Below are 22,475 nucleotides of genomic sequence, written 5' to 3' on the forward strand. Positions count from 1 at the left end.
TCAACTGCAGTCCCTAACTTCTCATACTTATCATAAACTCCATCCAAAGTTACATGGACCATTTGAAGTTGTGGAAAAAATTGGTGCACTGGCTATTATATTGAAGCTAGCTGAAACCACAAAGGTACACCCAGTTTTTCTTGTGAGTTGTCTTGAGAAACACTTGGGCCCTAATGTGAACCTGTGCCAATATTACGAGTTGTTTTAGATGATGGATTGATGGCTCAAGAACCCTTGGCAGTGCTGCAAAGAAGAATGTATAAGAAGGGAAGCTCAGCTAGAGTTCAGTTGCCAATATAGTGGAAGAATGGCAGTGTTGAAGATGCTACCTGGGAAGACTATGACGAGTTTCTAGCTAAATTCCCGGATTTTAGTCTTTAAGGCCATCTCCAATTAAGAGAGCTAAAGGGTTATAGGGCCAAAATATGGCTTGATTTGGACAAAATCCATCTCCAACTGAAAGGCTGGGCCAAAAATTAGTGGAGCCCACTAGGCCAAAACATAGCCAAAGGGCTATTAGGCTGACCAAAGTTGACCTAGTACCTAACCCGTTTTCTGGGCCCCAACCATTGTAGTTGCAATGAGTTGGACAGATCCAGCGGCCAAGGTTGATACTAATTGGTACTATAATTTACATTTATGTATATTTATTTGTTTAAGAGTGTTATGGGAAGCAAAGCAAGGGTACTAATTAGTTCTATCATTCACCCCTTTTTTAGCTCCAAATAATTATTGGTACTTTAATTAAATTAATTAATAAATTTAAAGAAAACATTTGAAACTAATAAATTATTAAAGGGCTATGTTTCGCCAACTTGGTTGGAGATGGAATATGAACGGGTCTTGTAGTTTGACCATGAGTCTAATCCAGTCAATGAAACTTAAGCAACATGAAACTTAAAACAAAATTCAACAAGTGGTACTCAAAATATATCCGGAAACCTTATTTTAATATGATAGTTTAATTCAATTAACTAATAAAATTAAAGAACAAACTTAAAATAATAAATTATTGAGGGGGATAAAAAATAGCCCCTGTCACATCCCAGCCCGAGGCGGATCACTTCCCGGGCCCGCTCCACCACCATAGCACGATATTGTCCGCTTTGGGCCCCGACCACGCCCTCACGGTTTTGTTTTTGGGAACTCACGAGCAACTTCCCAGTGGGTCACCCATCCTGGGAGTGCTCTAGCCCCCTTCTCGCTTAACTTCGAAGTTCCTACGGAACCCAAAGCTAGTGAGCTCCCAAAAGGCCTCGTGCTAGGTAGGGAAGGGAATATACATATAACGATCACTCCCCTGGGTGAAGTGGGATGTCACAATCGACCCCCCTTAGGGGCCCGACGTCCTCGTCGGCACACCACGGCCAGGGTTAGGCTTTGATACCAAATTGTCACATCCCGGCCTGGGGGGCACCACTTCCCGGGCCCGCTCCACCACCGTAGCACGATATTGTCCGCTTTGGGCCCCAACCACGCCCTCACGGTTTTGTTTCTGGGAACTCACACGAGAACTTCCCGATGGGTCACCCATCCTGGGAATGCTCTCGCGCGCTACTCGCTTAACTTCGGAGTTCCTACGGAACCCGAAGCCAGTGAGCTCCCAAAAGGCCTCGTGCTAGGTAGAGATGAGAATATACATTTAAGGATCGCTTCCCTGGGCGATGTGGGATGTCACAATCCACCCCTCTTAGGGGCCCGCTCCACCACCATAGCACGATATTGTCCGCTTTGGGCCCCGACCACGCCCTCACGGTTTTGTTTTTGGGAACTCACGAGCAACTTCCCAGTGGGTCACCCATCCTGGGAGTGCTCTAGCCCCCTTCTCGCTTAACTTCGGAGTTCCTACGGAACCCAAAGCTAGTGAGCTCCCAAAAGGCCTCGTGCTAGGTAGGGAAGGGAATATACATATAACGATCACTCCCCTGGGTGATGTGGGATGTCACAATCCACCCCCCTTAGGGGCCCGACGTCCTCGTCGGCACACCACGACCAGGGTTAGGCTCTGATACCAATTTGTCACATCCCGGCCCGGGGCGGATCACTTCCCGGGCCCGCTCCACCACCATAGCACGATATTGTCCGCTTTGGGCCCCGACCACGCCCTCACGGTTTTGTTTTTGGGAACTCACGAGCAACTTCCCAGTGGGTCACCCATCCTGGGAGTGCCTAGCCCCCTTCTCGCTTAACTTCGGAGTTCCTACGGAACCCAAAGCTAGTGAGCTCCCAAAAGGCCTCGTGCTAGGTAGGGAAGGGAATATACATATAACGATCACTCCCCTGGGTGATGTGGGATGTCACAACCCCCTTCGGTTGGAGATGGTTGATAAATATGGTCTGGCATTGTTCATTAAAAAATAATTTCTTTGATAAATATGGTCTGACATTGTTCATTAAAAAATAATTTCTTGCAAGGCTATAATTTGGACGGAAGTTAATCATAACCCCTTCTAAGACTAGTTCGGTATGCGATACTGAACTGAAATTTCAATATTCCCGAATTTTGGGAATCCCAAAATATTTTCGTTATTTCTGAACAAATTGGGAATCCCGAAAATTTTGGAGCCATACATGATTAAATTTCTCAATCTGTGCAAATTAAAGCACATATTTCAACCACGCTGCTCCTAAAGAGAGGACAACACAAACTTTAAAATCATACTCATAATATACAACTTAATTGTGCCTTCTCCGTGGAATGGACGTAAACAAAAATGGAAAAACACAACACATATGAGAGGAGCAGCACTTGTAAATAAATCCAAATGGGTTATTATACAAAATGGTCCCTGAGATTTGCATGATCAATAGAAATTGTCCCTAAGATTGAAAATCAATAGAAATGGTTACTGAGATTGTCTACCATCCATGATTTTGGTCATTCCGTTAAGAACGATTTTGGGCAATTTTCAAAGCTTTGTAACTTAATTGTTTCCTAACCAAATTCGACCAATAATATATCAAAATGAAGATGGGAAAGTGTAGAATATGATTATACCTATTTGAAAGCCCAGTAGTTGTCGGAGATGGCCGGAAAATAACCTGAAAGGTGACTAGTCCGCAGGAAAACTCTCCTGAAACTGGGTAAACTTTAAACATTCATAACTTCTTCAATACTCAACCAAATCGAGTGATTCAAGAAAGAAAATAATACTTCTTTATGAGACGAAGAGAATGGTACCCTTTTCGAAGGCTAACTCACCATGGTTTGGTCGGACAACGGCTCAAAAATGGCTAACCATTTTCGAGTTAGCCACTTTCGAGCAGTTTTCTGGCCAAACCACAGCCAGTTAGCAGTAAAGAAAGATAATATTCTCTTCATCTTGTCGAGAAGTATGATTTTCGTTTTTGAATCGCTCGATTTCGTTCAGTATTGAAGCAGTTATGAACGTTTAAAGCTTACCCAGTTTCCGGCGAGTTTTCCAGTTTTCCCGCGGACCAGTCACTTTTCAGGCTATTTTCCGGCCATCTCCGGCAATAATTGGGCTTCCAAATAGGTATAATCTTGTTCTACACTTTTTTATCTTCATTTTGATATATTATGGGTCGAATTTGGTTAAGAATTGATTGAGTTATGAAGTTTTGAAAATTACCCAAAGAGTTTTTAACGGAATAACCAAAATCATGGATGGTGGACAATCTCAGGGACCATTTCTACTGATTTTCAATCTCAAGGACCATTTCTATTGATCATGCAAATCTTAAGGACCATTTTGTATAATAACCCAATCCAAATACCAAAGAGAGAACTAACAAGATGATTATCTTTTTTTTCCCCAAAAGAAAACTAGCAAGCGCTTGAAACCAGTAACAGAAGATTGTTGTGAAAAGAATATTCTGGCAAGTACTGTTCTCATGATGCATCAGTAACCAGTGAAAGATATCTATCAGAAACAACGAATCACAACACGAACAAAATTGAACTCTGCAAACAAAATTAATTTCAAACCCTAAATTAAATTTCAAAAGGAAGACAGAAATTAGATTTCAAAACTCTAAATTAATTACCTAATTTTGGGTGAGAGTGAGACTCGGTGCTAGATTGAGAGTTCTAAGTGTCTGAGAGAGAAAATCAAGCGAGAGAGAATCCCAGAGATCGCGAGAGAAAGAGCGATGGTTGTGTGGTGTAGGAAGGCTGGAGAGTCAGATTCAAACAACGAACAGCTGAAATAATTCTCTTATAACTAAAAAATAATATATATATATATTATATTATTTTTGGTTCGGTATAGGATTACAGAAACATTGAAGAGACAATACTGAATCCCGTATCGAAATTTCAGGATTGGTACGGTATGTCATTCCAATATTGAGAGAATTTTGGTTTGGGATCTAGATTTTTTCTGTTTAGTTCGGGATTTTCAAGAATTTTTTCCAGCTCTAGCCCTTCGGTTGAAGATGGCCTAATGGTAACCTTGTGGACAAGGTTTTTCTGTTGAGGGAGGGTAGTGTTATGACTAAGATACTTTTAAGCAAGATTAAGTAATTAATTAGTATTTTAATAATTTGTTGAGTTTGTTATAGTTAGTGGTAAGCTGGTAGTAAGGCTGGGCATGGGCCGGGCTGAGTCCATTTTTGAAGGAACCGAACCTACCTATTTTAAAAAGTAACAGGACGGGTTGGTCCGGGTAGAAGGATTTTGAGTTTTGGAACCGGGCTTTACTCGGCCCGTTATTCACTAGACCCGCCCTACCCCACCCCACGGGTCCAACTTTTTAAAAAAAAAAATTTTAAATAATTTATAAACTGAGAATAAGCACAATCCGACTTCAACCACCACGTTGGTTCCAAGCATGGAGACCCACAATCTGACCACGACAAGCATCCACTGCTTCGCAGAAGTGGATGCAATTGAGTCTGCTAATCAAAGGACAACAATGGTGGAAGCTTTGTCGTCGCAGATGCAGCCGAGGCTTCGTCGTTGCAGCTGCCAAGATCTGAGCCTCTCTTTGCAATCCACGCTCAGACCCATCAAAATGAGTAATCACTTTTCTCCGGATCCCAAAACCCGCTCGGGGTCCTTCGCCTCGTACGGCCCAAACAAGGCCTCCCCTTGTCTGATGGTGCTCGTCAGGAGGTGAGAAAGGGAGGAGGTATGGTCTACAGGAGGTGATGGTGCTCGCCGAAGTGTGCGCCACTATGGTGAAGGTCGTGGTGGGGTGTGGGTGTGGTGTGGTGTGTCTGTGCTCCAGGAATGAGAGTTGCAGAGATGGGGGGAGAAGAAACGAGGAGAGGAATGAGGGAGAAGGTTCAAGAGATTGGGGGAAGGGGAAATATGAGGAAGTGGTGTGTGTGTGTGTGTGTTCTCAGAGTGGAAAGAGCATCGAGATGAGAGAGAGAGAGAAACAATGAGAAAATGTTCTCGAGATTGAGAACTGTTACGGCCCACGGGGAGGAAAAAAGGAAGTGGCCTAGCAGACAGTAATGTTTTTAAACTGGGATGTTACAAACGGATTGGTCCGGGTACCCTTTTTTTTTATACTTTTGGACCGGACCCACCCTTAACATTCCAAAGCCCCGAACCTGCTCGACCCGTTTCTCTTTTTAAAAATTAGGAACCGGCCCTTACCCATCCCGAACCTTGATTACCCGCCCCGACCCGTGGTTCCTATACCGGTTTGCCCACCCCTAGCTGGCAGTGGCACTAAGTTGGTGGGAGAGTTTGGATAAAAACCAACTGTGGAAATGTGTTAAGCTCTTGCATGACGGTGTGGATTCAAACTTCTTCGGTAGCTAATCTAACATCTAATATGACAAAATTTATCGTTTGACAACAAAAAAAAAATGGCGTGAATAGCTTGGCAACGGTCATTTCATTGAAGAATTAATATTACAAAAACAATTCCCAGAGCTATTGCTCTCTATCGTCTTCCTCCTTCCATATAATATTCCATTGTTGAAGCTACTTGCAGGTTTGAGCAAGGACCTGAGATTGAGCCTAACAACCGGGCAGCCCCGTCATGAGAGTTCCAAGTAATTCAAAACAAAATCCAGTACAAGAAAAATGTTAAGCTTTAATCACCCAAAAATTCCTGAAATATTTCCTACAGTTGTGGAGCAAAATAGGAAACAGAGCAGCAACAGTGTTTTGGGTGCGAAAATGGTGAAAAGATGCTAGTCAAATGGGTAGTGCTACCCACACACCCATATTTACTTCTCACACGCCTATCAATTTATAGCTGTCGGATCAAATGACCTCAAGAAAATCAATGGCAAAAAATTAACAAGGTCGTTTAAAAGGTAAAAATGGGTGTGTGAATAGCATCTTACTAGTTGAATATGCAGGGAAGCGGTGTATAAACCTAATCTAATATCTACAATGTATTACAATTTCTTTCCTGCTGCATTAAAATAGAAATGTGAAGAATAAAGCCAAGTTAAAAACCTAATATCTACTTATGTTCTTTGTTGTCCCGGAAGATTTTTCATTATATGAAGAAAATGGACAGATGCTCCACCCCATTCTGCAGAAAAAAGGTATACAACAATGCAGCACCGCAGCAATGCGGGCAGCCTAGCTAGTATTTCCTACAGTTGTGGAGCAAAATAGGAAACTGAGCAGCAACAGTGTTTTGGGTGCAGAAATGCTCAATTTATAGCTGTCGGATCAAATGACTCGAAGAAAATCAATGGCAAAAAATTAACAAGGGTGTTTAAAAGGTAAAAATGAGTATGTGAATAGCATCATACTACTTGAACATGCAGGGAGGCGGTGTATAAACCTAATCTAATATGTACATGGGGTAATATGGTCACAGACATTTCTCATCTGTTTACTATTCATCATCCTCTCCTCTTCGAAAAATAAATTTCAAGATAACAGACGACAATTAAGATGAGAAAGACACAACTTTTGTAAGTGAATGGAACCAGCCTTGGCTAGTAGTCAAATGCGAGCATGAACAACATTGATTGCAACCTTATATGTCACCCATCATTTATATCAGCATCCATGTTTGCAGGATTGTTAAGAGCTGGTAGCATGCATTAGTTGTAAGAATTCAGTTGTTAATGACTTGTGACAGCTGGGAAATTGAGAGAGATTAAGATAAGCTTCTAAAGCAAGGCTGGGTAAGCAGGGCCGTTATAAATGAGCTCGGGCAGACGTCAACCTGGTTTTCCCTAAAGGAATAGCCGATTTCAGTTGTTTATTAACTACTCCATTCTGCTACGGTTGATAGCCATGCCACCCTTAAATTGGAAGCTTATCCTCATCTGTGAATTACTCAGCTAATACCTGGCCTTAGCTTCACAACAATGCTAATATGGAGTGTGAAGTAGATAATGATACTACACGTAAGGTTGCTGTAATTGCTCACATCTCTTTGTATTTAGGACGTCAAATAGGACTATCAATAAAACCTGCAATATAAGAATACGAACCTCTAAAGACCAAGTCTACTGATTCTTCTTTAGCTTCAATGTGGAAGAAGATGATCTAAGATCTTGACTAGAAATTCTAATTACGAAAACAAATGTTTCCACGAGCATGCCAATGACCAATCCAAGAATGCCACCAGCAGCATTCTGAGATGAGAAATATAAGATCGCCATCAACTTATATAATACAAGAAATAAATAAACAATAATCACATATTACAATGCCCCAAAATCAAAATAATTTAACAAAATAGAAACTACTCTCTTGAAGATACATACCATGACGGGACTGTGGTTAAACAAAGCTCTGAATGCAGCATATCCTACCAAATATCCGGTAAACATGGTCACCACAACATGTAAACCTGTGGAAGTTTGAGTGTTATAGCACTGGAGCATCCAAAACATATTTTCAAAGAGAACAAAAATTCTGCAGAAAATTTACACAGCAAACACAACGAAAAAGAAGAAATTAAAGGATTATCAATCATTCGCTAACAAAGGGATAATGAAATATATTTTGTTTTTCTAAACATAACAACAGATGCTTTAAATTACGGAAAAATAAACCACTCAACTCTATTCTGTGTTGGGTTTTTTCCAGCCCATGATAAGTTGTCCTAAGTCTATTGGGAATTAATAGTCTTAGAGGATTAAATTGTTTTCTCAATTGGAGAAGGATTCATAACTAGATTCCAATTAGGATTAGTAATCCTTATTGAAGAAGACCTTTATTATGTCTATATAAAGGGGCTATTGTACTATTTTTAGGAGAGAGAAAAACAATAAATTGTATACCACTCTAGGGATTAGAGTGAGAGAATATTGTAAAGTGTGTGCGAGAGAAAAGAAAAGAGATAGTATATTTCTTGTTCTTGTTCTTTCAGGTTTTTCGTCAAGTCCTAGTTCTAGAGATTTGGCAAGATTATTGGTTGTACTCATTATTGATATAGTGAAAGATTGTTGTTGCTGTCCCGTGGATGTAAGCACATACTGCCGAACCACGTAAATTCTTGGTGTTATTTATCTTGGTTATTTGTTTTCGGTTTCCGGAGTTTGTTCTTGTTTTTCCCATTCTTAAAACGTGATATTCCCAACAAGTGGTATCAGAGCCTGGTTTGGCTGATATCCGTTTAGAATGGAGGGTGCAATTATGATGAAACTCACTCGTTCCAACTGGGTTACGTGGAAATCAAGAATGGAGGACATGCTTTATTGTAAAGATCTCCATGAGCCAATTGAAGGTATTAATAGCAAGCCAGAAAATATGTCTGCTGCCAATTGGACCAAGATGAATCGTAAAACTATTGGTACGATTAGACAATGGGTGGATGAGAGCATCTATCACCATGTGTCTAAAGAAACTGATGCGCAAGCTCTTTGGAAGAAGTTAGAATCCCTCTTCGAGAAGAAGACCGCTGCCAAGAAAGCATTCCTTATCAAAGAGCTTGTCAACATGAAGTATGTGGAAGACGTTAGTGTAACCGAGCACTTGAACAACTTTCAGAACATGATCAATCAGGTAGCCACTATAGGTTTGAATATTGAAGAAGAGCTGCTAGCACTTTTATTGCTAGGATCCTTGCCAGATAGTTGGGAAACTTTCATCGTAACTATAAGCAATTCGGCTTCTAATGGCGTATTGTCTATGGATGCTGTTAAGGATAGCATGTTTAATGAAGAAACAAGGAGAAAAACTTCAGGTGCAGGCGCTGGAGCTGGACAACTCTTTGTCATAGAGAAAAGAGGCAACAATTCTGGTGAGACAAGATTCAATGGCAACTGCCACTATTGTGGGAAAAAGGGTCACATGAAGAAGCATTGTCGTAAATGGAAAAAGGAACAAAAGGATGGGAACAATACTGCAGGTGTTGTGACTTACGATGAAGAGCTTCTTTAATGTAGATGATTGATGGTTTTCTGGCAAAGAAGTCTATAATTGCCTTTGCCAATGACAATGGGTATTGCGATCAGGGGGAGCCTGGTTAAGAGAAGTCTAATCAAGAGGGTCTTGGTTAATGAGTAGTTCGATCAAGGGGAGCTTGATCATGAAAAATTCGATCAATGGGAGTTTGGTCAAGAGGAGCAATCCTATTTCGTTATACCTTCCTCATGGTCTGGAGGGGGAGATTGTTGGGTTTTTTCCAGCCCATGATAAGTTGTCCTAAGTCTATTGGGAATTAATAGTCTTAGAGGATTAAATTGTTTTCTCAATTGGAGAAGGATTCATAACTAGATTCCAATTAGGATTAGTAATCCTTATTGAAGAAGACCTTTATTATGTCTATATAAAGGGGCTATTGTACTATTTTTAGGAGAGAGAAAAACAATAAATTGTATACCACTCTAGGGATTAGAGTGAGAGAATATTGTAAAGTGTGTGCGAGAGAAAAGAAAAGAGATAGTATATTTCTTGTTCTTGTTCTTTCAGGTTTTTCGTCAAGTCCTAGTTCTAGAGATTTGGCAAGATTATTGGTTGTACTCATTATTGATATAGTGAAAGATTGTTGTTGCTGTCCCGTGGACGTAAGCACATACTGCCGAACCACGTAAATTCTTGGTGTTATTTATCTTGGTTATTTGTTTTCGGTTTCCGGAGTTTGTTCTTGTTTTTCCCATTCTTAAAACGTGATATTCCCAACATTCTGAAATAAGAAGAATGAATTTTAAACAGAGATTCAAATATGAAATATGTGGTCAAACTATTTCAATAAATTCTCAACACAAATGCTTCCCATGAAGCAAATCTTCTAGGCAAGTACTTTGCACACCCCCACTAATACTTTCAACTCTTGTACAGATCATACAATACATACTAGGATTCCTTGAAATTTCATATAAGCATGAAACACCTCAAGAGCTAAGTTTTGAGCGGTTGGAAAATGTATTCATTCAAATGGAAAGTATTCACTGAAACAGAATCTGGTTTCTTTCTTGCTTAACATTTCAAGCTTTACCCTTAACATAGTTCTTTCACGCTTACGTAGGCATCTACACTAGTTATAAAGACGGAAAACTTGAACAGTACTGAATGGAAAAGATAAAGATGCTTACAAAATCATACGTTTCTTCTATACGCATTCCATATCGAGGGCATGATAAAATCACAAGGTAAAACACTACTATTTGGTTGACCTGCTCATAGAAATGGAATCGAGCGACATTTACATGCAATGGAAACCAAAGAAGACACCTGAGATGTGACATCTCAGAGTTTATCCATTAAAACTTTAAGAATGGATTCAGTTTCCATTTGAATTACCATGCACAAGAGAACCATGAAAATGAAAATATGCCAAATAGAGCTATCTTTTAAAGGCTGTTAAAGTTGTTCACATGTGTTCTTTTATCTCCCTCCAATGATCCAATCCCATGTCATTTCTCTAAATTACCAATTTTTCCACTACCCAAAGAGAAAATATGACAAGGTGTACCTTAGCATCCCAGTAGCGAAATTAAGGTCAATTATAAGTTATAACTACATCATATCAAATAGTAAGAAACTACAAAGGATGGTTACATGCCACATAGAAAACTCAACTCCAATACATTATGCAGACTATCATCAAAGACCCAGGAATTACAAAACACAACTGTCCAAATGAAATTAAAAAACACCCAATAAGCAAGAACACGGGAATTACCTCGGCAAGGTGTTATGGAACCGAGCTCAATATTCAACCGAAAAGAAAATTAGAAAATGGTTTCGATATGAAAACAACATTCAATTAACCAGAATTCGGGAAAAAAGGAGAAAAAAAAAGAAAAAGAAAAAGGAACACGCCAAAATTGAAGACTGATAAGAATTAGGTTGTTAATAGTTCAACATTTTAGTGAGTAATGCAAAAGTTAACAATCACATAAATTATGACAGAAAGTTCGATAAACTGGCACTCCGATGTTGTAGAACAACTTAAAAAGACAAACTGTATGGTGACACCATTGATGACCTTTTCAGGACAATAGGGGAAACAAAACTTCCCAATCATAAAGAAAGTCACAAGTAATTCCATTCACAAGATTTCCCCAAGTCAAACTTCTGTTATATCTCTACGTGATCATTAGAAGCTCTAAGCAAAGCCTAAGTATGACAGTGATCTCCGGAGATTCAGAACAAATTCTCTCCCCAAAGACATTTTCGCCTAATTTCCAGGCTCAAATCATTCAGCCATGCAAATAAAGGAACATAATCTGATGGATCACAAAAACAGGAGAAAGAATCAATAAAGGAACATAATTTCCTGGTACATAAAGGAACATAATTTCCTGGTACAGTAATTTTCATGCCAAAATGTTCGATTTTGGTTTTATATGTGAATCTGAATGATGGAAGGTGCAGAAGAATTTTGGACTGATATGACAGCAAGAGCAAAATGAAGAGAGAGGTCTGCAAATCTCAAAGAATGTTACTCTGAACATTGAATCATCACATTCATCACACTGAGCTTGTGAGCTCAAAAAGGACAAAATATAACTGTTAGAGGGAGAGAGTTTTGCAATTCAACTCAATCTCAACCAGTCATCTTACAACTTAAGAGATTAAGACACATGACAGTTACTAAGACCTATAAGACTTAATAAGCAAAATACAATTCAAATGATTAGCCTGCCAATATAAGCACAGACTAATTTCACTTATAAATCAGTACATCAATTTATAATCCAACACTCCCCTTTAAATTGTGGACTGATTTTACTCCAAGAAGCTCTCTGAGATGATTGAACTGACCCTTTGCTAAAGCTTTTGTGAATATATCTGCAACCTGCTCCTTGGTTGGGAAATATACCAAATCAATCACTCCTTTCTGCAAAACTTCCTTAAGAAATGATACCTCCTATTCATGTGCTTGGTTTTCTGATGGAATATGGGATTCTTAGAGATGGAATTGCTGAAGTGTTGTCACAATTGAGTTGCCTCAGTTGAACTTCTCCAAAATCCTCTAAAACAAACCTTAGCCAAGTAGCTTAAGTTGTAGCTTCTGCAGCATTTATGTTCTCTGCTTCTGCAGTTGACAGTGCTGTGCAATGTTGCTTGACAGTGGCCCATGAAAACATTCCACTTCCAAAGGTGAAAGCATAACTGGATGTGCCTCCTCATAACATCTTCAGAGCCACTCCAATCACTGTCACAGAATCCAATTAGTATGGCTCCTTTTCCTTTCTTCTACTCCAAGCCAAAATCCAAAGTCCCTTGAATACATCTTAGAACTCTCTTTGCAGTTCCAAAATGTTCGTTTGAGGGACAATGTAAGAACCTAGCTAGCAAACAGGTAACATACATTATGTCTGGCCTTGTTGCATTAAGGTATAACAGGCTACCAACAACCTTTCTATATTGAGCTTCATCAGCAGCACCACTATCGTCTTCTTTCCTTAATTTGTCACTAGGAACTGATGGTGTGCTCATAGGTTTACAATTTTAAGACCAAACCTTTCGAACAGTGAGGAAGCATATTTCCTTTGATGAATGAAAATGCTTGCCTCAGTTTGTATTACTCCCGTGCCCAGAAAATGGTGTAGAAGCCCAAGATTAGTCATCTCCTTTATTAAGTCCTGACTGCTTCCAGGATAAATGATATCATCAACATAGATAGACACTATGAGAATTTCTACACCATCTGTACTTTTCGTATACAAGGTTGCTTCACTAGTGCTCTTCTTGAACCCACACTGACCAAAATAGGAATCAATCTCTCTATACCAGGCGCTTGGTGCCTGTTTCAAACCTTATAGAGCCTTGTACAATTTGTAAATCCTGTTCTCTTCTCCTTTCACAAGGAACCCTTCTAGCTGATCAACATAAACTTTTTCCTGCAGTACACCACTCAAGAAAGTTGACTTAACATCCAGCTAAAACAACTTCCAATTCTTCTGTGCAGCTAGAGCAACAAGGGTCCTGATTGTGTCCAATCTGGCTACTGGAGCAAAAGTTTCATAAGTCAATTCCTGACTCTTATGCATATCCCTTTGCCACCAGCCTTGCCTTGTTCTTTTGCACTGAACCATACAGGTTGAATTTGGTTTTCTACACCCATTTAACTTGAACAATAGGTTTATCCATTCGTCTGTTCACCCATTCCCAAGTATTGTTCTTCTCAATCATGTCCATTTCTTCCTCCATTGCTTTTCTCAATGAATCATATTGTCCAACATCTTCAAAATTTTCATGCTCAACAATGCAGAGACTGCAATGTTCATAAATCTCATTTAAGTTTCTCCATCTCAAGGGGGTTGAATCATAAGTCTGTGAATCTAGTAGACCGGTCTGTGAACTAGTAACTCGACTTTGTGAACTAGAAGATTCACTGAGTGTTCATGATGACAAAGGAGTTGTGGCAAAAGGTTGACTTTGCTGCACAGGCATAGCAGTTCCTTCAGTCTCACTCAATTCCATAAAATCAGTAGAAATGAGCGGAACACATATCTCCTTGACTTTAAGTTTCTCCCAGTCCCATTTTCCATTCTCATAAAAAATCACATCTCTAGAGATAGTCACTTTCTGTGTTGCAGGATTAAACACTGTGTAGCCTTTTTCACGAGCACCATAGCCAATAAAGATGTCTTTAGCACTTGTCTCATCCAATTTGTGTCTCAAATTGTTTAGTATGTATGTATAACACACTGAACAAAACACTTTGAGACATTTAATCCCTGGTTTTCTCCCACTGAACATCTCAAATGGTGTCACATTCTCTAGAGCTTTTGTACGCCATCAATTCAGCATATACACAACAGTGCTAACTGCTTCACCCCAGAGGTTGTATGAAAGATGCTTCTCATGCAACATTTAGCCATCTCAATTATTGTTCTGTTCTTTCTATACAACTCCATTTTGTTGTGGAGTGTCAGCAACAGTGAGTTGCCTTTCCAAGCCTAGAGACTCACACAATCCAAGGAATTCATTTGAAGTGAACTCCCCACCTCTATCCGTCCTCAGCCTTTTCAGAAAGTAACCACTTTGTAATTCCACCATGGCCTTGAATTTCTTGAAGATAAAACACATCTGACTTGTTCCTCAAGTCGATCCAGCACATTCTTGAACAGTCATCAATGAATGTGAGGAAATACCTATTCCCACTCATTGTTGGAACTTGCATAAGGTCACACACATCTGAGTGCACTAACTCAAGTGGCTCCTTTGCTCTCCAGGATGACTCCTTCAGAAATGAGTCCTTGATGTTCCTATAGCACAACCATGGCATAATCATCTGTCTCCTGAATTTCAGGTAAGCCTAGCACCATTTCTAGTTCTTACAATTGCTTCAAACTCCAGTAATTCATGTACCTGAATCTTCTATGCCAAATTGTAGCACTCTGATGAACATTGGTTCTCAATGGAAGTTGATGACCAGTCTTGAAGACCAGTGGAAACACGTATTCCCCTTTGTTTTACACTCACAACCAAGTTTGTCAATGACTAATCATCAAACACATCCACCTGTAGTCTCCAAATAACAGAAAATAGCCACGTTCTGTCATCTGTCCAACACTAAACAAATTCTCTGCAAGTCCAGGTACCAACATCACTTCTTTTATGTACCTCTTGCCCTTCGTTGTGTCAATGACCAGTGTTCCTTTTCCCTTCGCCTCAACCAAGACTCCTGTACCTACTTGTACTTATTCCTGTTTATGTCAACATTCACAAGCAGGTCTTCCCTTGAGGTCATATGATTGCTGCATCCACTTCTATGTACCACACACATCACTGTTTTTCTTCACATTATTTGAGTGACTGGCATAGAACAAATTTCCAGTAGCGCAACTCTGTTGAGGTTCAGTTCTTAGCTAAATGAACAAATTTACTGCACTTGTGACATTTGGGTTTACCCATGAACCAACACTCCATAGTGCAGTTTATCACAATGTGTACATGCCCCCTTTTCTGCAGTGCCAATTCATTCATTCTTCACAAAAACAATGGGTTTGTTATTCCACCGCTTCCCTTTGGCTTCGAAATTCTCTGATATTTAGCATTGTTAGCAATGTTAGATTGACCACTAAAACTATTGTTCTTAGAAGAAATGTTCAAACTAGCAAATGTCCTTTCTGTACTGCTTTCTCCATGCCTATTCAGCCTTTGCTCGTATCCTTTCGGAATAGCAACCACATCTTGAACATCAATGGTTTCCAAATCCCTAGTATTTTCAATCACCAATGCAATACTATCATAGGACTTAGGTAGGCTAATTAACAATTTCTACATTATTATCTGATTACTCAAATCTTCACCGTAACTCTCCATTTGATTAATCAGATCAAATAATCGAACTATATACAGACAGGGATTCATCCTCATTCATATGGGGTATATTCAAAATCACAGCGAAGGTCTTGTAACTTCACTGACCTCACTTGTTTGTCTCTGACGAACTCTTGCTTCAGGATATCCCAGGCTGCCTTTGCAGTCTCCTGAGCTGCAATCTGTGGAAAAATCTGATCGGAAACAGCTCCTTGGATAATACCAAGTGCTCTTGCATCCTTGACAAGATTCTCTTGCAGTAGCTTGCTCTCCATTGCCGAGAGCTCCTTCTCCTTCTTCACCAGAGTATTGAAGCCCTTCTCGACTAGATTCCATGTGGGATGGAAGATGATCTTCATTTTGATTTGCCAGAAATCAAAATTGTTGCCATTGAAATCGATGCTCTTAGCTCTCCTCCACCAGACCTAGCCATGTTAGACTCGGATCTTTACACAATTAAAGTTTCACTGCAATGAGATATTGTTGTGACTCAATTCACAAAACTTCACAAAATCGATGCCCAGGCTCTGATACCATGTTAGATTTTTGGTTTTATATGTGAATCAGAATCTGAATGATGAAGGTGCAGAATAAAACATAAGTTGCTAACACTTAAATTATTTGTTAAACTCCTAAAAGTTGCATGCAAAATCACTTGAGAAAAATCTCAAATCGTACAAAAGGCAAGTAATGACAATGACCATGTAGCCACTTATGAACGGCCACTTTGCAATAGGTGAGAAAGGAGGCAAGGTGAGGGGAAAGGGTTGCTGGAGGGAGATCCTAGAGACTGGAGGGGGCACATTGAGAGGGGTAAGTGAGTAAGTGACAATGTTTATGACTCGAATAAGATATCACAGCAGACATGAACTTGGATTTACTTTCTCTAAGCAATGTTGAAGAAGTTTGTAAAACAAAAAATTACTTGCGAACTTGCTTTACGGGGCTTGTTTTGTATCAGCTCCATAACTCTTGCAGCCCTCAAAGAAACTACGCCATATAACGACATTTGGTGGGAAGGGCATGTTGAAAATCACCTTCTCTGCTTCCCTAACATGTCCACTTTTAGCCAGTAAGTCCACCACACAATGGTAATGATCCATTTCTGGTTCAACCCCATAATCCTTTTTCATCTGCCCCAATAACTTGATCCCATCTGTCACCAACCCGCCATGCCTACAAGCCGTAAGCATAGCGCCAAAAGTCACTACGTCCGGCTTCAAGCCGAAGAGAATCATTTCTCTAAATCGTTTTATTGCCTCAAGAGCATGACCGTTAAATCCAAGTGCAGAAATCAGAGCTGTCCATGTGAATAGATTTTTGTCTTCCATTTCTTCAAAGATCTTCACTGAGCTGCCGATGCTACCACATTTCCCATACATGTCAATTAACATGTTGCATACAAATGTGTCACAACAATTGAAATTAGTCTTAACGATGTAACAGTGAAGAGAACTGCCCAAAGAAAAGTTGCACAGTTTAGCACAGACGCTTAGAAGGCTAACAAACGTATAATTGTCTGGTAGGACTTGATACCACTGCATCCATTTGTAAAGCTCAAATGCCCCTTTGTAATAGTCACTGCGGGCAAAAGCTCCAATCACACAGTTCCAGGATACAAGGTCAAGTTTTTCAAGAACCGTAGGTAATTTCGGAGTATCATCATATTGCTTGGTTCCATTACAAATTCCAGCAATGACATAACAAGGAACAGCAGCAAGCAGACCATCAGCAGAAGTTGTGAGAAAGACCAGCAGATGAGATATGAGACCATTCTTGGCATATGAGGTTATAAGAGAGTCCAAGACATACTTTTTTTCCTGAAAGCCCATTCTTATAATTAAGCAATGAAGTTGTTGTGCTTCTAATGCCAATGACGACTTAAGAACAGCTGAAAACGTGAACTCAGTTGGTCGGTAACCCAAATGAAGCATTTCTTGCATTAAGAATATAGAAGCAGGCGAATAGATATTAGAGTATCCCCAAATCAAAGCATTCCAGGAAACCACATTTTTCGCATATATCTCATTAAAACAGCGATGGGCATTTTCCAAATTATCACACTTGGTATAAAAGTCAATCAGTGCACTACCTACAAAAACATTAGATTCAAAAGCATTTTGGATTGTCTTAGCATGAAAGGACTCACCATAGCACGGCATCTCCAAATGGTTACAACAGTATATAAGACTAACAAATATGATCTCACTAGGCAATACTCCATCCATCGACATTTTAGAGAAGAGTTCGAGTGCTTTCCAAGATCTCTCAGTTTTCGCTACTGCACCAATGATAGTGTTCCATGATACAACATCCTGAACAGTAACCTCATCCAAAACCTTCTCAGCCGAGCATATGTCAGTGCATTTCACATACATACTCATAATAGAATTCACCACAAGAACTTCACACTTAAACCCATTCTTTATGGCTAAAGAATGCAGTTGTTCCCCAAATCCCAAGTCTTGTTGGCATGAAAATGATGAAAGAATACCCACAAAAGAACCTTCAGACAAAGTATAACTCTTTCTCAAAAGTTCTCGAAATAACACCACACAATAATCAGCAAACCCATGATTCCCAAGCATGGATATCATTGAATTCCATGTGACCAAGCTCTTACAAGGCATATCCTCAAATGCCCAAACCGCTTCCTTTAACAACCCATGCCTTCCGTAAAAACTTAACAAAGAAGTCCCTGCAAAAGCATCAACATCAAACAAACCATTCTTCATTACCAAAGAATGCAACTGAACCCCATGATAAACATCCAATGACCCACATGTCAACAACCCACCAAACACATACTGAGTTAGCTCAAACCCATAACACCTCATCTCAGAAAACATTCGCCAAGCTTCCCTTACGCACCCGCATCTACTGTATGCACTAATTATGATATTATATGATACAGCATTTCTATCAGGCATTTTGTCAAACCATTGACGTGCAACTGACAATTCGCCAAGTGAAAAATACTGGGACAAGATGTTGTTGTAAACAAAAATGGGTTGGGTTGGAGATGGACCCATTGTGATGGTGAGAGCATGGAGTGGTTTTGTTGCTCTAAGGGACTGAACCCTTGAGCATGCTCGCAGTAGTTGCAGAAGGCGTTTGTGTTGTAGCAGGAAGTCTCCATGGGTGCTTATGCAGTTGGAAATGATCGGCAACGGAGCCACGATTCCAAAATGGAGTGGGTTGATTGAACCTTCAGACACAAAATTTCTTTCCAATTAGTTTCTTTCACACTTCCCAAATTTCTAAAACCTGTCACAGAGACAGAAATGAACTGAGAAAAAACAAAGTATAGTTACTTAGAACTTAGAAGACACAATCTGAACCACAAAACTGACTATAATCAAGGGTTTAAATTTCGATTTTGGTAGCCCAAATGTAGAGAAATATTGAAAGATGGGATAGGATCAAGGGACAAAGATTTTAACAAAGATTTTAAAATTCTTCTCAACCTTTAGATCTAGTTTAATCTAGCAGTCCCTAAGTAAAACTTAAATTGTTCTCGTTGACATGGCAATGACATGGAAATAAATAAATAAACAAATTTAACTAATTTTATTTTTACCAAAAGAAAACAAAACGAATCGTGTAAAGAGAAAAAACTCAATGCTTCTTCTTCCTTTTCTTCTTTCAATCTCCATATTTCTGAAACCCTCTATGCCATGGATTATATTTGATTAATATATATATATATATATATATGCAATGAAACCAATAGATTTTTCTTAAAAAAACATAAGAGTAGAATTTAATTATAAAAGTGCTTATGCTTTTAACTCTTGATTTGTAAGAGCATGGTCCAAAAATTATCACTTTTATTTTTTTTGGTCAAATTGTCATGAAGACACACCAAATTTTGTTGTTCTGGGAAATCATGAAATCAATGGAGGTCTTCATCCTTCCCTCCCACGTTTTTGCAGATTTTATTTATTTATGTTTATTTATATTCCATGTCATCATTCTTGTCATTTATTGATTAAAATCCTCCATATCACTTTTAATTAGGACCAATGGACGCTACAGAATCTAAAGGTTAAAAAAAAGTGTAAAAATATTTGTCAAAATCTTTGTCCCTTGATCCTATCCCTTGAAAGATATATCGATATAGGTGGAAATATCAGTAAACAAACAAAATAATAGAAACTAGCAATAAAAGCATACAAACTATGTTTGAAATACAGATAGCAACTTTCCGGTTCCTAAAACTGACGGCATATACTGGAATGTATTTCCAAGAACCCAGTTTGACTCTGCATATAATTTCTCATAAAGTATGGTTAGATGAAAAAATTCGTTATTGCTTTCTTCTTGATTTTCCCTTCCAAATTTCACTTTTTCTGCCTAGAAGTTATGAAGGTTCTATTCATCCTTGAAATTTCAGCAGAGTCTATTTTGTTTGCGTGACTTTCCAAAATAGTTGATAACCTCTTAACACTCCTAGTATTAACTTCTACATCTTCAACCACATTCTCAAGAACAACATACTTACAAAATTTCACATTGGACAAAACTGCAAGTTCAGTGTGATAGTTTCCTCTAATTCACTGATGAATTATACATTCAAATTGCCCAATCTACCAACAGAATTCAGACATGATAGATATCAATTGGAATACAAAAACAAATGCCCAATCAAATTAAATCAAGAATTACCATTCACAATTTCCTATCCACAGAAAAAGCAAATCCATAAATAGATACCTAAATCAGTTTAAATCCATTCAATGAACCCTAAATTAGTAACATATTAATTCTAATAACCCTAATTCCTACATCCCAAAATGAAAATTTGAAAACAATCATAGAAATTAAATAATAAGAAGAGTAGAAGAAGAAGAAACGAAGAGGAAGAAGAAAAATAAAAAAGAAAAAGGAAAATGTCAAATTATTGGCAAGGGAGAAAAGGATTCGACTTACAGTTAGGGAATGGAGGAGGAAGACGACTAAAGGATTCGACTTACAGTTAGGGAATGGCGGAGAAGGACCCTAAATTAGTAACATTTTCCGCCGTACGGCGAATTTTTTATGGTTATTTTTATTTCGATTTTAATCTCACCCTACTACTAAAAGGAAAGGGAATAGGATCCCTTCCTTGTAATTCAACAAATCAGAAAATCTGAATTATTCAAATTTGATTCAATAGCTATAAATAAAGGGTTACTTTAAAAGTTACAATAATTTTAGTCATTGAATCAAATTTCAATGATCTGGATCCCTAATTTAGTGGATTAGGAAGAAAAAGATCCCTTCCTTACTAAAACTCAAAATTCGTTTTAAGGTAACGCTAGACACCAAATTTTTTAAATCAAATTTGTAAATAAAATAATATGATTATAGATAATTAGATTATTAATTATGGTTAATCTTTCGTGGTTTTCAATATTTGATACATGAAGTTTTTTTCAACCCAAATTCATATATATGTTAATTGATGGTTAAGTCAGCCGTTAACTGATGACGTAACGCACACTTGAACAATGACTAAGCGTTTTGTCAATATGGGCCCACGTGGATATTAAAAAAATTAAAAACTTAAAAAAAAATTATATATATATAAACTAAACATAACTTTGAACCCTTCCCCATTGCCTAAACCCCTTCTTCTTCCTCCGTCCTCGCCGATTTGATCTCCCTCATCTGTCCCTCTCCCCCCTCGTACTCGTCCTTCCCTCACCACCACCTCTCAACCCAACCCATCCCCCCTAGTCCCTCCATACCCAACCCGACCCATCCCTTCCCTAATCCTTCCATACCCAACCCAACCCGACTTGACTCAGGCTCTCTGCAATGTGTTCGAAATCAAGGGGGCCATGGCCTAGCTAAGGAAGACCACGCAGACTAGAGAGGATGTCCGGGCCCGACTCTGCACCTCGCAGTGCATGGTCCTTGAATCTAGTCTGCTATTTCAGTGGCAGAGAGCTTCATTAGTGCGATGTGTTGGGCTAATGGTGATTCTCAGTGGAGAACACGAGGGAGGGCTTTGGGATCCTTTTTTTGTAGTTGCAGATCTCCAGAGGCCTATGGGGTGGTGCTGATTTTCATATCAACTTTGGCGGTTGTCGAAGAGAAGAAGAAAAAGGGGTGGTGCGGGTGGAGGAAAGGGAAGGCCCGTATCCCTAGGCTATTATTTATTTGTTTAGTTTTTTTTTAATTTTTTAATTTTTTTAGTTCTTTGAATTTGTTAAATTTTTCTTAAATCTTTAACTTTTTTAATATTTACGCGGGCCCATATTGACACATGGTGCTTAGTCATTGTCCACGTGAGCGCTATGTTACCAGTTAACGGTTGTTTTAACGGTTAGCTTAATAGATGTATGAAACTATTCCAAAATTATGACTTGAGGTATGACTCTAGTATAAAAAAACTTCATGTACCAAATGTTAGAAATCACGAAACTTCACGATTGTAAATTGAGATTAACCCTATTAATTAAGTGTCAATTAACGTGCTTATAAATTATTTGGTGACACATTATTTAGTTTACAATTTAGTTTAAAAAATTTGATCTCCTTAACATGAAAGCGTATTATAGGACATTGGTATTTTTATTCAAACAATTATCTCAACTATTATGGTATAGTGATATTCTTTTTCATTTGTAAGTGAGAGGTATTAGGTTTGATTCTCTCGCCAAAGAGAATTTGAACTACATTATTGTGTGACAACCTGTCCCTAATTTTACATTTTTATTAATTTTAAAAGCGTGAATTTACGAAAATACCCTAGAGGCAATGACTTTGACTTCTGTTGACCATCGGTTTGAGAGATGTGGGACTTATTCTTTTAGCGTATCCTTGTAGTACTCATTGGTATGAATGCATAGGCGAAAGCCGTTTGCGA

General features: G+C 38.8%; 1 protein-coding gene across 3 annotated transcripts; it reads right to left on the minus strand.

The window, feature by feature from the left end:
* Nucleotides 1-7,483: 7,483 nt before the first annotated feature.
* LOC137732896 (Pentatricopeptide repeat (PPR) superfamily protein) lies at nucleotides 7,484-20,671 on the minus strand. Of its 3 annotated transcripts, XR_015957839.1 has the most exons (4): nucleotides 20,552-20,671; nucleotides 16,549-18,827; nucleotides 7,660-7,745; nucleotides 7,484-7,527 (listed from the first exon to the last, which is right to left on the minus strand). XR_015957839.1 is itself a non-coding variant. In XM_068472149.2 (2 exons), exon 2 carries the CDS (start codon nucleotides 18,649-18,651, stop codon nucleotides 16,558-16,560), a length of 2,094 nt encoding a protein of 697 aa, XP_068328250.2. In that variant the 5' UTR covers nucleotides 18,652-18,827; nucleotides 20,552-20,671; the 3' UTR covers nucleotides 11,773-16,557. The 3 variants fall into 3 exon arrangements, 2 of the variants coding, with proteins under 2 accessions (XP_068328250.2, XP_088543970.1); XM_068472149.2 differs by lacking the exons at nucleotides 7,484-7,527; nucleotides 7,660-7,745 and having other exon boundaries at nucleotides 11,773-18,827; XM_088687844.1 differs by lacking the exons at nucleotides 7,484-7,527; nucleotides 7,660-7,745 and having other exon boundaries at nucleotides 11,773-18,317; nucleotides 20,552-20,626.
* Nucleotides 20,672-22,475: the final 1,804 nt, after the last annotated feature.

This window comes from Pyrus communis, chromosome 16 (genome assembly GCF_041283825.1).
Source record: "Pyrus communis isolate YQ-2024b chromosome 16, ASM4128382v1, whole genome shotgun sequence".
In the NCBI taxonomy this organism is placed as follows: Eukaryota; Viridiplantae; Streptophyta; class Magnoliopsida; order Rosales; family Rosaceae; genus Pyrus; species Pyrus communis.